This window comes from Bos javanicus, chromosome 5 (genome assembly GCF_032452875.1).
Source record: "Bos javanicus breed banteng chromosome 5, ARS-OSU_banteng_1.0, whole genome shotgun sequence".
Taxonomy (NCBI): domain Eukaryota; kingdom Metazoa; phylum Chordata; class Mammalia; order Artiodactyla; family Bovidae; genus Bos; species Bos javanicus.
Window position 1 is genome coordinate 63,207,320 of NC_083872.1, and position 17,337 is coordinate 63,224,656.

Sequence of the window (17,337 nt, forward strand, 5' to 3'; positions counted from 1 at the left end):
ATTACAGTTTCATATTGGGGGCAGTTTTTCTTATGCCAAGGATATAAAATCAAAATATTATGCTTAAAGTCACTTGAAAGAATATTTTTCTCCTTTCATGTTTATTTTTAATTATTGAGAATATATGTGGTTTTATTTGGGCAAAAGAAGAATCAGAAATCTGGCTTCTATCTTTGTTCTTTCTATAAAGGTTACTATTTCTATTAAATTCTGGTTTGTATTTTGTTTCTTTTTTTTAATACAGATAAATAATACATTACAGAAAAATAATACATTTATCTCTTTATTATTATTTACACTCGCTTCCTTTTTTATAAGGAAGCGAGTGTAAATAATACACTGCACATTTTTGTCTTTCTGTTCTTAATCTGAACACATACCCTGGGGAGTCACTTTATAACAGGATATAGTAGAGCCATCCTCTTCATTGCTTTGTACCCCTGCATAGTATTGCATTTTATGGATTTACTGTAATTTATTCAGCCACCAGCTTTCCTTTTGGTGGATATTTGGATTGTTTTCAATTATGTGGTATTCTGAATAATGCGAAGGTGAACCAGCGAACAGCCTTTTTTACATGTGTTGTTTCATGTTTTAGTCAGTTTATAAAATCTAGAAGTGAAATTACTGGGCAATTTTTCTAGATGTTAGCAAATTCCCCTGTGTAAAAGTTGAAGCATTTTCAATTCCCACAAGTACTGTGTGGGAGTATCTTTCTCTCCTGGAGGAATATGGTGCCATTTTTGCTTTGTTTTTTGATGTTAATATGAGTAACCATATTGGTCATGTTTTACCTAAATCAGTAGTTCTTAGTAAGGTGGATTTTAATTATCCTGATTATCTTTTTTATAAACTAGTTATAAATTTGTTTAGGGCTTGTATTATTACTGAGTGGGATTTATATGGCCTCCTTTAGTAACCTAGTTCCTGCATTGTCATGTACCCCAACTACCTACTGTCTTCTGAATAACTTTTTACCTGATAGATTTTTTTGTTTCTTCCTCCTGTTGTCTCCATGATAAATTGACCACTTTCTATAGAATATCTTGCTGTACATAGATGACATTACAATTCTTACTTTGACCACAGAGCATACAGCAGTCACATTAACTATTAATTTTACATAACAGTGAGTTTCTTTTCAGTCAGTGATTATTTGGTCCATCTTGAAGTAGTTATAATACTGAATGTAATTTGTTTTTTATTTATACTTCTGAAAGTCACTTGTTTCATAGTGGATTCTGGTAGAAAAAATTTTTCTTTTTTTAGGATTAATCATCTTCACAGAAAACTATATTTCACAGTGAAAGATAGTTTTCTGTGAAGATGATTAATTCTAAATTAGATAGTGATAGTCAAGAACTAATAAAAATTGGTTGACAGTCCTCAAGCAGAGAACTTAATAAACCTGATTCAGAGAAAGCATAAATGATTTATAGTGAAGAATGTCCTTCCTTTCCCTGTTGCCAGCTATTCCCACAGGCAACGAGTAAGTTGCTTGTGTTTTCTTTCAGGGAAGAAAATTTAAAAATCTTTAAATGGAACTTGGCCTTTACTGTCAAAAATAAACATTTTAAAAATGTAAACTTTTTTTTGTATAAACTATAATAGTTTCAGGAGATGTTTGGTAAAATTTTTGATGAGATTATCTCAGTTATTTATTCAGAATAAAACAAATGGAAAGTCCTGGGATTTGGTAAATAACCAGTTTTAAGGGAAAAGGATATTTCTTCACCCATTTACCTTCATGGTTATAGGTAAAATATTTGGTCTTTTTCAAGTACTCTTACTATTTTTATTGGCCTTGAGCAATTAATTGATTATTAAAGAGGTAGCAGTGTTGGAATTAGTTTGAAAAAAATACTTGACTTTGAAATGCATAATATGTCAGTTACATTGTCTTAAACCAGTTATTCTTAACCCTGGCAGATTAGAATCCCTTGGAGCTACGAAATTTTGTTACGCCCAGGCCAGTCTAGAAGCAATTCTGACTTAATTGGTCAAAGGTGGGGTTGGGGCATTTGGTGTTTTTTAAAAGCTTCCTAGATTATACTGTGCCACCAGGATTGAGAACCTCAGATTAAAACTAGTGTTCCATGCTACTCAAATAATCAGAAATTTTAACTATTAAGCATCATCTATGGACAGAGGAGCCTGACAGTCCCTGGGGTCATAAAGAGTCGGACATGACTGAGTGACTAAGCACACACACACACATTATATATGTGTGTAAATTGTTTACAGATTTGTCTTTTGAGGGACATTGTTTACATTCACCAGATTTTTCCTATTGGTAGTAGGAAAAGAAACCCAAAGATTCAGATTATGAGTCAAAGGGGAAAAGCTTATAAAGTCAGTTCCAAATAGAGATAAATACAAAACCAAGTGTGTGAGACAAAGTGTGTACCTTGTGGTGTTTTGGTAGTAGTGCTTCCAGCCAAATGAACTTACTTACTGGATGACTGTTCTTGTCCCAAGATAAGAGTAAAATATATTTCTGTCTTTAAAATCAGTAGACACTAACTTGGATTAAAAACATCAGTTATCTATATAAAATATTAGCTTGAAAGCAAAAGTGACAATTTAGGCATATTCTAGTATAACTAATCATTTATGGGTGTCCCCTAGTTAAAAGAATCCTCTGGTAATAGAGGTTTCAAAGTTAAATAAGGTGATACTTGGAATGTAGACTCTCAAACCGTACTCCAGAGCTACTGAATCAGAATCTACATTTTAACAAAAACTTCAAGTATAGGCACTAATCTAGTGCTTTTCACATGATTCTATTTAAACAGTCCTAACCACATGATAAGACTAATATTTAATCTAACAGTTATAAAATTTACATTTTGTTTTTAAAAGGAAACTAACTTCTTATATATAACAAATGACTTTCTTACAAGTCGTGATCAGCCTGTTTTTTTGTTTAGACAGCCAGAGATGCAGCTATGATACTGGAGCCATATAGCGAACAACAAGTCACAAAAGGAGCCAGTGATAAATTAATGTGTTCCCCCACCCTCACTTTTATTATAGTATGTGAGCTCCTATAGTTGGACTCTACCATATTTTCAGTGTTCTCTGGTGCCTGCATATATGTTTAGTCATTACATTTAGTGATACTTGGAAGGCAGAGCATTATTTTCAAATGCTGGCATTAATGGATTCTTAGTGTGCTAATATGGCCATCATTGTTAAGGTTTTGATGTTAGAATATGACTTTTTAATGTGTCGATGCTTGAATAGAGCTATTCTCAAGCTGGAGTAACTGAGACTGAATGGACAAGTGGATCTTCAAAAGGCGGACTTCTGCAGGCATTAACTAGGGAATCTACAAGAGGGTCAAGAAGAACTCCGAGGAAAAGGGTGATGCAAGGCTTACTGCCTAGAATTGGGTTTTCAGATTGGTAGGGTCTTAGTGGTTATTTTATATTTATTGTTTTTATTTTGTTTTCAAACTAACAGGTGGAAACTTCAGAACATTTTCGTATAGATGGTGCAATAATTTCAGAGAGTACTCCCATAGCTGAAACTATAATGGCTTCAAGCAACGAAACCTTAGTAAATATGTTTCATAATATACAAGTGGTATTTTCTGTGAATTACCCTTTAATTAGAATTGGGGAGGTGGTAAATTTTGACAGACTTCAAACTTAAAATGTTTTAAAGCCTATTTTAAATTCATTTCCCCCATATAATTCTGAATTTTAGAATTTTTCAATATAGCCACTTAAATATATATATAATTCATTGTTCAAGAATCCTTAGTGTTATAAGGATACTTTTTTGCTAACATGTTTAAAGAATAAGGCTTCCTTCACATATGAAACACTGAAAATTATTTTAGGTTCTTATGCCTAAATTTTTATTAAGGGAAAGTTTCAAATATTACAGAAATCGACTATCTTTTTTTTCTTTTAACGTTGTCTTTGTTTTGTTTGGATAATTCTGAGTCTGAATAATTTGAATCTTGGCAGGTTGTCAATAGGGTGACTGGAAATTTCAAGCATGCAGCTCCTATTCTGCCAATCACTGAATTCTCAGACATACCCAGAAGAACACCAAAGAAACCATTGACAAGAGCTGAAGTAAATGAATAAAATTTAGATCGATGCTATCATTGATCTTTTAATGAAGAAATATTTATATTTGTTTTTTGGAGTGGGAGGGAGCGGTGCTTTCTTAATTGGGTGGGGTGTGTGTGTCTATATATGTGCATATATTATCTTGAAGGCATACTTTATTAGTGACAGTGAAAAGTAACTAATATAGTATGACATGCTAATACTATCCTCTTGCTACTATGTGCCTCTTTAAGTTCCATTTTTCAAGGGAGTGATTATTTATGTGCTGCTTCTAGTATGTCCTCTGTTAAAATGGATCTGAGTTGAAGGTGTTACTTGGGCTATGGGGGAAGCTATACTATCTTTCATCGAAAGGTCAGGTAATGGGACTTTACAGTGCCTTTGTATAATACTTGAATTAACTCATAAAATTAAGCTTTAAAGTACTAACTGCATGATAAAATTTTAATGATTCTTCATCAAAGATTGTTTTGATCTGGGCATAACGGTAATTTAGCAAAGCAATCGGGTTGTTTAAAAAATTATTCTGTTTCTTAAGTTAGGAAGATTGGATTGACTGTAGTTAAAAGCATATACTAAAATTTGTTAAAAGATCTATCTTAATTTTATGTGTTCTATATCTGATCATTTGTTTTATTACAAAATTAATAGGAAGAAACAATATACTTTTAATGCTAATGAAAAGCATCAGAGGGAACTTAACACTGCCATATTAGCTGTTGAATTTTATTTTTTTGTTTTTGAATGTGTGATCCCCATTACAACATAAACATATCTTCACATTGAGGAAATTTGAAGAGAGCTTTGGAAATGCATGGATAATTAAGCAATAATGAATTTTAAAATGGCAGTTGTAAAAGTTGGATAGATTTAAGTGCATTCTGTTCTCTGTAACTTCTGTTTAAAATTATGTTCTAATCATTGTGCATTTACATTAAATTTTAACTTTTGGTTGTTTATTTGTTTCTTAATAGGTGGGAGAAAAAACAGAGGAAAGAAGAGTAGAAAGGGATATTCTTAAGGAAATGTTTCCCTTTGAAGCAGCTACACCAACAGGAATTAGGTATTCACATACACTGAAACAAGCATATAATGTATTCTATTAGAGCATTTTTATTTATTTATTTGTTCCCACCTTTATTGAAGTGTATTTGACACATTAAAATTGTATAAATTTAGAGTATACAACATAATTATTTTATATATTCATATATAATCGGAAATTTTAATTCTTCACAAAATTATTGTGCCTCTGTTCTCAGAAGTAAAATGTTCTTTCTGGGAGCTCTTTAATTCTTCTAAGCGCTAACTAGTTCATATTCTTGAAAGTTGAGTCAATTCCAAAATTAAATTTGTTAAGCTGAAGGGTTGTCAGTAAATCAGTTTACGTATTATTTAATTCTTATTTTTAAATCTAAACTGAAAGCGAACAAGAAGGAAATCAGTTTTATTCCTGAGTGTTTCTCTTTACTAATTGAAAAGACTGCTTTTAGATATCTGTTGAATTATTTCGTCACGGGGGAATCACAACCAAACTACCTTTATTTTTTTTTCTCCTCTTAATCTCGTAAATATATTAGCTCTGAAAAACCTTTAAAAAGGCAAATTTAGTGACTATTTATAATACTCTGAATAATTATTTTCTAATAAAACATGAATCTAAATGAAAAATGTATAGAAGTTTTAAATAGGTTGACTGATGACAGTTTTTTACTATTACCTCAAAGAATTTGAGGAATTAGGAATTTGAAATTAGAAATGATATTACATTTTATATTATTTAGGTCGTAACTTTATCTAATATTTATTTTTCTCTTCCTCCTTTCACTCCCAACAGTGCTAGTTGCCGCAGACCAATCAAAGGGGCTGCTGGCCGGCCATTAGAACTCAGTGATTTCAGGATGGAGGAATCTTATTCATCTAAATATATTCCTAAGTATGTTCCCTTGGCAGATGTCAAGTCAGAAAAGACAAAAAAGGGACGCTCCATTCCCATGTGGATAAAAATTTTTCTCTTTGTTGTTGTGGCCGGTTTTTTGTTTCTGGTCTATCAAGCTATGGAAACCAATCAAGGAAATCCATTCTATAAGTTTCTATCTAATGACTCTAAAAAAGTCAACTGAATGATATGTCTTTGGCACATTCAACTTGGTCTCCTATTTTTAATAACTGTATCAAAAAACATTTGTGTACACTTGTTGACTCAAGAACAAAAAAAAATGTGATTTCACCTCAATAAATGTAGTATTCCATTGAAAGCAAGCAAGATATATAAACGGACTTCATTTAATGTTTTGGAACTTGGACTAGTAGGAGATCACTTCGTGCCATATGAATAACCTTTTTTAGCTCTGGAACTTTTTTGTAGGCTTTATTTTTTTAATGTGGACATCTTTATTTCTTTTTTGAGAAAAATGTATATTGTTTTTGTGTATTTGGGAAACAAGAAGGGCAAAACATGGCAGTATAATGTGAAGCTACACGTTTAAATACTTGGAATTCTTACAGAAAAGATTTTAAGAACTACTCTCTACTGAATAAAAACTAGAGATATGGAAAATGTGAGATTCAGTAAGAGAAAAAGTAACTTGGGATTCTACTTTTTGTAACTGCAACAAAGTTTGATGGTGTTTCTGGGGCAAAGTCCTGGGATAATCTCTTCTGTAACCTTTAATAGTAATGTTTTTGTTGTAGCCCTATTGTACTCACTTTTTAAAAGATAGCTAGTATCATGAGTGTCCTACTTCAGTAAGACCCATTTAAATGACGTTGATTTTAGCAGGAGTCTATCAGGGCAACATGTGTGTTTTACAGAACTGTTAGCTGGCTGTACATGTTTTTAAAGACTGTTTGGCTAGCTATAAGGCTATAATTGGAAACTTGTACTTTTTATTTACAGGACATTTTATTCTATCAATCCAATTTGTTACCAAAATACTTTTTAGATAATTGTGTGTGTATTTAGAAGTTAGAAATTTTAAACACCAGTCTTAGATTCCATTTGGATTCATTACTGAATTATCTTCTGTTACCAAAAACAAATTTTGCCAAGGTTTTTTGCCCTGTATTTCCCATAATTTGATTTGAAAGTGCAAAAAGGATGTGCTTTTAAGCTACATTACAAACTTTCCTTGGATATACAGTAGTTAACACATAAATTTATAAACTCTGAAATTGAGGCGGGCATTATGATTTTTGTTTACTCTTGAAATGGTTAATTTTATCCTTGTGGTTGATTTATTTTTTTTAGCTAAAACTTACCTCATGTATAACTTTGGTAAAGTAGTGGGTAATTGAAATTTCTATAGAATCAAGTAAAACAAAAATTTGACTTAATCATTTGTTTCAACTTTACAGTCATTGACAATAAAGCACATTAAAAATGTAAGTTATTTTTAAATATCATCTGAAATAGATACTTTTTAAAAAGAAAAAGCTGAAGATGTATATTTAGATCAGCACACAATTTTGATTTGCATCAGCCCTTGTGTGACATTTAGCTTTTAGATATTTTGTAGTCATTTTCCACTTACTTTGCAGTTGACCAGAAACATTTGCAGGTCTGGTCGCTGCAAAGGCAGTGGGAAACTTACTCCTAGGTGAGACATGCTTGCCTCTCCAAGTAAAAGTATTTTGAGATGAGCCACAGAGGGAGTACGTTTTACTCAGCGTTGCCTCTATACAGTAATAGCAGTCTACTTTTACTTACTTTGTTTGTAAACTATGTTTCCCATCTTTTGTTTATAATTAGAAATTGTGAGAAGCTGCATTTAATGTTCAGAAATGTGGGAGGATAAATCAGACTTAACATGTATGTGAGATTAGTTTTCTAGTAGAAAAGGTATGGTCCAAACTAGCAAAAGTAGGACCGGGTAAAACATATAGTCTTTTTTTTTTTTTTTTTTTTTTAATGTGTACTTGGTCTTTTGTCTGTGTCTGTTTAATTCCACTAGAATAAATGTGTCCTTGATGTAAATGCAAAGCATTTCTTCCTGATTAAAATTGTAGATGTAGACTTTACAATATAATTCAATAATAAAAAAGTAATTAACCTCTAGTTTTGTCATTGCAATAAATACTTTTTCAAATAGCACAAACTGTAAGGTTTCCTGGTAACATTTTGTATGTGAGATTTGTGTATTATTGAGTTTTAGTTCTCATTTTAGTCTACTCCTTTATGTTTTGCTTCTAGTTGTAATAATCTGGTCCTCTTGTTCCTAGGTAAGCAGTGTATAGCTATTATACTCACAGAATGATGTAGGGAAGCAAGCTCTCGGAGGTACCTCTCACTCTCTGCATAAAGCATTTTGCAATATGTTATCTCTTGATGTCTCATTTCTCTTCCATTCATGTGGTCAGTCTGTTACTTTGAATTAACAGTCACCGAGGGCTGTTCAGAATTCACATAACATCTTTCCACCAAAGATTTAAGAAGAAAGCAGAGAAGACATGGAATCTTTAGTGTGGGGAGACCCAAAACAGTTCGGTTCTGTTATGTTCTGGTATAAAATCATTAGTAGAACTGACACTTCGTGACATTTATGCTATCTATGTTCATAGGTCTTTGAAATTGCTTATAAGATTTTACTGCCCACTTGAAGAAATATATATTCAGTGCCTCTTCTGTGCCATGTGAAATGTTTGGAAGTGGATGAATGCAGTTTTAGAAATATCTTTGGGAAAGTAGCTTTTTTGTTTTTTAAAGGGAAAACATTTGATCATCTAATTAACTACTAACATAGGTTTATTAGGTGTTAATTGTATTAATTGTTATTTAGCTAATTAAGAGGAATTGGTAATGTTTAACCCTTGTAAGCCAAAGAACCAAAAATTGGTCAGCTTATTTGGAATAAATTAAAGCTGACTATGCAAATACAGTCCTAATCAAATGTGTTTATACTATACCACTACTGATTCTGTTGTCCAGAATTTAACGCATTGATCTTGTGATAGTGAATACTTTGAAATTGTGAAGCAGTATAAAGTGTACTTGTTTTATTTGTTCTAGTGACAAAAATTGTAGTCAGCTTATGGTTTGATTGGGAGAAGAAATAAGTTCTCTATTGCTCAATAGCAATTAAGCAACCTCAAAACTTAGCAGCTTAAAACAACTGTAGTTTCTATGTGTTCAAAATCAGGAACGTGGCTGTATGGTTCTGGCTCCAAATCTCATGACTTTTGTAGTTAAATGTAATCTAAAGGTTCAGCTGAGATAAAATGTGCTTCCAGGCTCATGGGGTAGTTCACAGGCCTCAGTTCCTTACAGGCTGTGACTAGAGACATCATAGGTTACCTGAGTGCCCTCATGATGTTGCAACCAGATTCTCCCAGAATAATCCAAGAAAGTGTACCTATGATTAAAGCCACAACATTTATACAACCTAATCTTGGGAATAATACCATCATTTTTGTCATATTCTATTGCTTTTACAGGCCAAATGGGGAAAGGACTACACAAGAGTAAATACACAGGTGAGATGATTCAGGCTCATCTTGGAGTTTGGCTACTACAGCTATCTTAATCTAAGGGGTTATATAGATATTTAATTTGGCCATTCCTTAGCATTTGAAAACAATGTAAAATATTGCTTTGGAATATATAGGGACATTTCTTTGGAGTCTAGTTTGATCTGTTCATCATTCCAAAAAATGTATGTCAAATTAAATATGAATGAGTAGCAGTGAGAACTCCAGAGAGAGGTAGTTATCCTGCATAGGTAAATTTAACAGACTTGATTGCTTACTAAAATATGGGCAGAGAGATGATAAAAAAAATTACCTGCAGGTTTTTTATTTGGCTGGCCTAGTAGAAGGTATCGGAGAAGGCAGTGGCACCCCACTCCAGTACTCTTGCCTGGAAAATCCCATGGATGGAGGAGCCTGGTAGGCTGCAGTCCATGGGGTCGCTAAGAGTCGGATACGACTGAGCGACTTCACTTTCACTCACTTTCATGCATTGGAGAAGGAAATGGCAACCCACTCCAGTGTTCTTGCCTGGAGAATCCCAGGGATGGGGGAGCTTGGTGGGCTGCCGTCTATGGGGTCGCACAGAGTCGGACACGACTGAAGCAACTTAGCAGCAGCAGTAGAAGGTAGGGCCAGTCATTGAAAGAATTCTAAAAGAAGACTAAATATACAGGAAAGAAGATAGACTTGAGTTTGACTACAGTGACTATTTCTGTGAGAAATTGTAGCAACAGTATTTGACCCATAGTAAGCACTCACATACTGTGTGAATAGATCCAAATGGATATACATTGGCAGTTAGGTAACTAACTGAATCTTAGGAGAAATGAGAGATAGTTGAAAATCCTTAGCAAATAGATACTTCTGAATGATGGGAATGTATTAATGTAAGATTATATACAGATTTGGAAGTGAGAAAGAGCTAAGGATGAGTATCAATATTGAAGGGATGGTAAGTAAGGAAGACCAAGAGAATGCAGTGTCATTGAACAGAGTGTTTTAGGAAGAGTGGTCAACAGTTACGCTAAGTAAAATGTGGGCACAGAAATGATACCTACTAAATTTACAGTCAGATGACTGGTGAGAATAATTTCAGTGTTAAGGCAGGGGCAGACATGCAGACAGCTCTAACAAAGAGACTAGAGCAGTAGCTTGAGAGCTGGCAGTATGTCAAGGAAGGCCTTTTATTTCTAAAAATGGGAGACCATGCAGCCATACATAGATCAAGACGCCGTATTACCAGTTCCCTAGAGATCCTCGTTTCTCTGCTAGTTTCTAGCCCTCTACCTAGAGTAACCACTGTGCTGACAATGCCATGGATTTTTTTTGTTGCTTTATTAATAAAACCATATATTTTCTCCTTTGAGTGGCTTTACTTCGTGTTTGTAAAATTAATCCATGTAACTATATATAGTGATAGACTGATGAGTATCACTGCTGTAGTTCATTGTGTGGATGTAGCATAACATCCACTTAACTTTTAATGGGCATTTGGGTATAGTTTGAAGGTTGGGCTCTTAGCAAAAATGCCGCTATAAACATTTCTGTACAGTGTCCTCTGGGTGTGTATGTGTGTATATATGTCTTAACAGGGTTTGCTTATGTATCAGGAGGCCATCTTTCATGAAGTTCTGTTCTGTATTCTAGCCCTTTGTCAGTGTGTCAGATTCTAATCAGGGGGCAAAAATGATATCAGTTGAACAGAAATAAAAGAACTACTGACCATGCAGTTAGGTAACTGAAAGAGTAACAAGAATTTTGAAGTATTATGGAAAGAGCAGCTGCAGTAACTATTAAAACCTAAGGTCAAGACAACAGAGAAAAGGTTGGAATATTAAAACTTAGAAGTTTGGGCCAGGTTCCCTTGGGACTGAAACTCAGATCTCTGAAGAGGAGAGGCTGACAGCTGAAGGGAGAAGAGAGTCCACACTGGATTCAGCAGCTGATACAAGAAACTGCAGCACCACAAAGAAGAGGCACACTGAGTTGAGAAAGAAACTGCGAGAAGACAGTCCGCAGGAAAGACAAGTCTTTCTCTAGCCTTTCAGTCTCTAGCAGCTGCTATAAGCAGAGCCTAACAGGAAACCAGTCTACAAAGTAGAAATGTGGTTGCAGAGTATGGAAGAGATTTCTTTCAGAGCCCAGAGATAAGAATTGATAAAAGGCAGCTAACCACAACTAACTCAAGAAAATAATAGTACTATATCTCTTAAGATGAATATCTAATTATAAACTTCACACAAATAAAACTCCATGATAGAATTCACTAATGAATTCTAGGGAAAAGATTAACCTTGACCCCTAATTTACACTATGCAGAAGAATTAATTTGAGATGAATTATTGACCTAAATGTAAAAGCTAGATCAAGCTTCTAAATAGAAACCACAAGAATATCTTCTTGACCTTTGAATTGGCAAGCATTTCTTTTTAAAGACACCAAAAGCACTAACAAATTGGTAAGGTGGATTACATACTAAGAAGTTTGAATCAAAAGACACTTAGTAAACAGGTAAAGACTGGCAAGAAATATTCCCAATACATGTATCTGACAAAGGACTTAATCAGAATGTTTTGAAAAGTGCAAACTCAAGAAAAAGACAACTCAAAAAACTAACAAAAACCTGAAAATCTCATCACAAAAGGAAATACCCAAATAAGCATTTGAAAATGAAATAGCTAATGGAGCAGCCAGAAACTGCCAACAGAATTACACTGGAATACTATTTGGTGATATCTACTAATGGGGCTTCCCTGGTAGCTCAGCTGGTAAAGAGTCTGCCTGAAATGCAGGAGACCTGGTTCGATTCCTGGGTCAGGAAGATCCCTTGGAGAAGGGACAGGCTGCCCACTCCAGCATTCTTGGGCTTCCCTGGTGGCTCAGGTGGTAAAGAATCTGCCTGAAATGCAAGAGACCTGGTTCGATTCCTGGGTCAGGAAGATCCCTTGGAGAAGGGACAGGCTGCCCACTCCAGCATTCTTGGGCTTTCCCTGGTGGCTCAGGTGGTAAAGAATCCACCTGCAGTGCGGGAGACATGGGTTTGGAAGATAGCCAGGAGGGGGCACAGCAATCCACTCCAGTATTCTTGCCTAGAGGATCCACATGGACAGGAGAGCCTGGCAGGCTCCATGGGGTCACAAAGAGTCTGACTCGACTGAGCGACAGCACAGCAGCTAATGATCAACATGCCCATCCTGTGACCAGGGTAAGACAGAGCCTTTGAAAGTCTCTGTAAAGGAACAACATGGACCTGTAGGTCCAAGAGTCTGTCACTCCTCAGTAAAGAACAACTGACTGGAAACCCAACTGACAATCCCATAAACAGAAAACCATTTCTGAGTTTTTCAAGGAAAGAAAATAGAAAATATTTTAATCCTCTTTAAAAATGAATAAAGAGGAAGGAACACAGACCCACTAATGCTCTTGACAGTGATGCTTCCCCATGTTTTGTTTTTTTTTAAATTTTTAATATATACCTCCATCTTTGTGATTTTCATTTGTTCTCTTGATTTTATAAGCATCTTTTTGGCTCAAAATATCGCATAAATAATTTATTTTGCTGCACAGATGTTAATAGGTAAGGTAGGTAATTCACCTGTAGGTAATTCACCTACAGATGAGTGTTGGACACACTTTCGTTTCTGTTGGACAAATAGAAAAATGTAACAGCTGAGTCTTATGGTAAGTGTATGTTAAAACTATGAACATTGCCCCACTGTCTTCAGTTCAGTTCAGTCACTCAGTCGTGTCGACTCTTTGTGACCCCATGAATCACAGCACGCCAGGCCTCCCTGTCCATCACCAACTCCTGGAGTTCACCCAGACTCAGGTCCATCAAGTCAGTGATGCCATCCAGCCATCTCATCCTCTGTCGTCCCATTCTCCTCCTGCCCCCAATCCCTCCCAGCATCAGAGTCTTTTCCAATGAGTCAACTCTTCCCATGAGGTGGCCAAAGTATTAGAGTTTCAGCTTTAGCATCATTCCTTCCAAAGAAATCCCAGGGCTGATCTCCTTCAGAATGGACTGGTTGGATCTCCCTGCATTCCAAGGGACTCTCAAGAGTCTTTTCCAACACCACAGTTCAAAAGCATCAATTCTTCAGTGCTCACCCTTCTTCACAGTCCAACTCTCACATCCATACATGACCACTGGAAAAACCATAGCCTTGACTATACGAACCTTTGTTGGCAAAGTAATGTCTCTGCTTTTGAATATGCATGACTAACATTTCACAGCCCTTAAAGTACTGCCATTAGTATTGTCAGTCTGTCTTGGCTTGTTGACTAGAAATACAAAAAACAGTCTAAAAGTTGTGACCTATGTTTTATTTGGCAGACTTTCTGAGGACTTAAGCCCAGAAGACAGCCTCCTAGATAGCTCTAAGGGACTGCTCTGAAGACGTAAGGGAGGAGCCAGGCTTCATAGGAGTTTTTGCAACAAAAACTGGGGAGACAGAACATCAAAAGACTCAGTTCAGTTCAGTCGCTCATTCATATCTGACTCTTTGCGACCCCATGGACTGCAGCACTCCAGGCTTCCCTGGCCATCACCAACTCCCAAAGTCTACCCAAACCTATGTCCATCGAGTCAGTGATGTCATCCAACCATCTCATCCTCTGTCATCCCCTTCTGCCCTCAATCTTCCCCAGCATCAGGTTATTTTCCAGTGAGTCAGCTCTTCACATCAGGTGGCCAAAGTATTGGAGTTTCAGCTTCAACATCAGTCCTTCCAATGAACACCCAGGACTGATCTTTACAATGGAGTGGTTGGGTCCCTTGGGACTCTCAAGAGTCTTCTCCAACACCACAGTTCAAAAGCATCAATTCGGCGCTCAGCTTTCTTTATAGTCCAACTCGCACATCCATACACGACTACTGGAAAAACCAAAGCTTTGACTAGATGGACCTTTGTTGGTAAAGTAATGTCTCTGCTTTTTTCACAGTAGTCTTTTGATCCTACCAACCTGAAAGATGAACTCCTCAGGTCAGTAGGATCAAAAGACTACTGTTAATTAAAGAAAATCTGACATCTCAAGTTAGAATTTAGTGTTTTTCCATGTAGTAGAAGATGCAAATGACTAACACTTCAGTAACTCAAGTCTGTCCAAATTTTTGTGACCCCGTGGACTGCAGCACGCCAGGCTTCCCTGTCCATAACCAACTCACAGAGCTTGCTCAAACTCATATCCATCGAGTCAGTGATGCCATTCAACTATCTCATCCTCCGTCATCCCCTTCTCCTTCTGCCTTCAGTCCCCCTCCCCATCATCAGGTTCTTTTCCAGTGAGTCAGTTCTTCCCATCAAGTGGCCAAAGGATTGGAGTTTCAGCTTCAGCATCAGTCCTTCCAATGAATATTCAGGACTGGTTTCCTTTAGGATTGACTGGTTGGCTCTCCTTGCAGTCCAAGGGACTCTCAAGAGTCCACCAACACCACAGTTCAAAAGCATCAGTTCTTCAGTGCTCAGCTTTATGGTCCAACTCACATCCATACATGACTACAGGAAAAACCACAGCTGTGACTAGACAGACCTTTGTTGTCAAATGAGTATAGGCTTATTGAAATCATTCCTTTGGAATGCACCTTTAACTATCCAGGGCCAGTATCCTCCTGTTCTTTCCCATCCTGAATCCCCTTAGGGTGCACTGTTAGGGGTGGCTGTAGTGGCTAACAGAGCAACCTGTTTGTCTTCATCTTGAGGTCCCTCAGGGCTCACAGTGAGGGCAGCCATACTGGCTGACAGCTTGATTACAAATCCTTTACTGAAATGGTAGACAGCATTCTTTGTCCACAGGCATAGTAGGTTTGTAGCAATATCTAGCTGCGGATTTAATTTCTATTACTCTGGTGATTATGTTGGGCATCTTTTATGTTCTGATTGGGCATTTGTACACTGTCTTTTATGAACTGTTTATTTCAATTTTTTGCCCATTTGGGGGGTTGTCTTCTGAGTTGAAACAATTCTTTATATATTCTGGGTGCATCCCTATTCACCTATTACATTACTTCTTTATTAGTCAAGAATATCTGATATTTTCACTCAGGTGACTTCTAATATCACAATATTGGACAAACAGTTTCTGTTTTGTGTAGAGGTCCCTTCTTTACCATTTTACATTATTATATCTTGAGTTTGGCAGCTCTGAATTGAAGCTCTGTATTAAAACTTACAGATGAACTCAGAATTTCCCAATTATTCTTACTATAAACTATGTAAATTTTATAGTAAATTTTTAGAGCAAACAAATGTAACTATTTTTATACTGCGGTCAACTACGGTAGTGAGTTCTAAATCCAGCTATGACATGTACAGTGAGAATCGCCCAAAATAACACATTTTGCAATGTAATTGAAAAATTCACTTTACTGTCTGAGCCCCCCCCCCAAATCCATAATAAGTATTGGTAGGCAGATTTTCCTTAGACTGTTTACTTCAGGACTTTATAAATAATGCCTAGTCTTATGGCCACAAGCTATCTCAGAAATAAATCCCACCCTGGAGAAGGAAATGGCAAGAATTTTCCATTATTCTTGCCTGGAAAATGCCATGGACAGAGGAGTCTAGTGGGCTACAGTCCATGGGGTCACAAGAGTGACAGGACTGACCACACACACATACTTGCTTGGCAGGAAAAAGTGTCTGATATGTCATTTCTTCTGTAACGATTATGTTCTCTTTCAGGCCAAGACTATGTCTGTTCTATTATCTAGATTTGTTTCACAGATTAATGAGTTAATATACAAATAATATCTTGAACTGTACCCGAAGTAAGTGTTCAGTAAATGGTAAATATCCCAGAATCTAAACAATTGTACCAAAAGGGGGCACTAGATGTCGCTGTGAAACTCACTGTAATAATTCCTACAATCAGAGTTTTACCAGGTACTCTCACTTTCCTGGAGAAGGCAATGGCACCCCACTCCAGTACTCTTGCCTGGAAAATCCCATGGACGGAGGAGCCTGGTAGGCTGCAGTCCATGGGATCGCTAAGAGCTGGACACGACTGAGCGACTTCACTTTCACTTTCCACTTTCATGCATTGGAGAAGGAAATGGCAACCCACTCCAGTGTTCTTGCCTGGAGAATCCCAGGGACAGGGGAGCCTGGTGGGCTGCCGTCTTTGGGGTTGCACAGAGTCGGACACGACTGAAGTGACTTAGCAGCTCACTTTCCTAAATGTTGAGTTGATATTATTGTATAATGGATGGAAAATACAATTAGGTTTTAGTCCTTTTGTTCATATCACTACACAAAAATGAGCATGAAGGTAGACTAATAGAAAATTAGTAAATAGGAAATAAGTGGCCTTAATTTGACCTTATTATTTCCAATACAGCTTGACTATCAAGGTTTAGGATAATCAGTTTAGGATAATTTACTTTGTATTTACAGTACAACTCAACAGGAACCCTTTATGTTACCAACTTGCACATAGTAAAATCTGAAATATCCAGAAACATTCCAGTAATAATTTTGTTTCCTTTTTGTAAAATTAAAGATTTGAAAGAGTCTACACAAATGGTTCAAACTATTTTTTATATATTTAAACTTTTAAATATATCAAAACTTTTCATTGTAAAATGAAAAGTTTCCCTCTTGCCCCTCACCTCCAGCTCTTCAGTTCTCCACGTCACAGGCAACCAATGTTAAGTTTTGTGTGTATATCTTTTCAGAGATGTTACATAGACACAAGAAGACATTACCCCCTTTTACACAGATGGTACTATGTTCTTTATATGCTTTTTCATTTAACAGTATTTTGCAAATCTTTATACATCAATAAA

At 36.1% G+C, this 17,337-nt stretch overlaps 1 protein-coding gene across 4 annotated transcripts in view; it reads left to right on the top strand.

Moving 5' to 3' along the window:
• The window catches only part of TMPO (thymopoietin), a 29,405-nt gene extending 18,488 nt beyond the window's left edge, over nt 1-10,917 (top strand). The window contains exons 5-9 of one of the 4 annotated variants that reach the window (XM_061416998.1): nt 3,247-3,366; nt 3,466-3,561; nt 3,978-4,088; nt 5,060-5,148; nt 5,923-10,917. In XM_061416998.1, coding sequence (XP_061272982.1) covers nt 3,247-3,366; nt 3,466-3,561; nt 3,978-4,088; nt 5,060-5,148; nt 5,923-6,208 — 702 coding nt within the window. In that variant the 3' untranslated portion in view covers nt 6,209-10,917. The remainder of the gene's footprint in view (nt 1-3,246; nt 3,367-3,465; nt 3,562-3,977; nt 4,089-5,059; nt 5,149-5,922) is intronic. The other 3 variants (XM_061416999.1, XM_061417000.1, XM_061417001.1) reach the window with 3 other exon arrangements.
• Nucleotides 10,918-17,337: the final 6,420 nt, after the last annotated feature.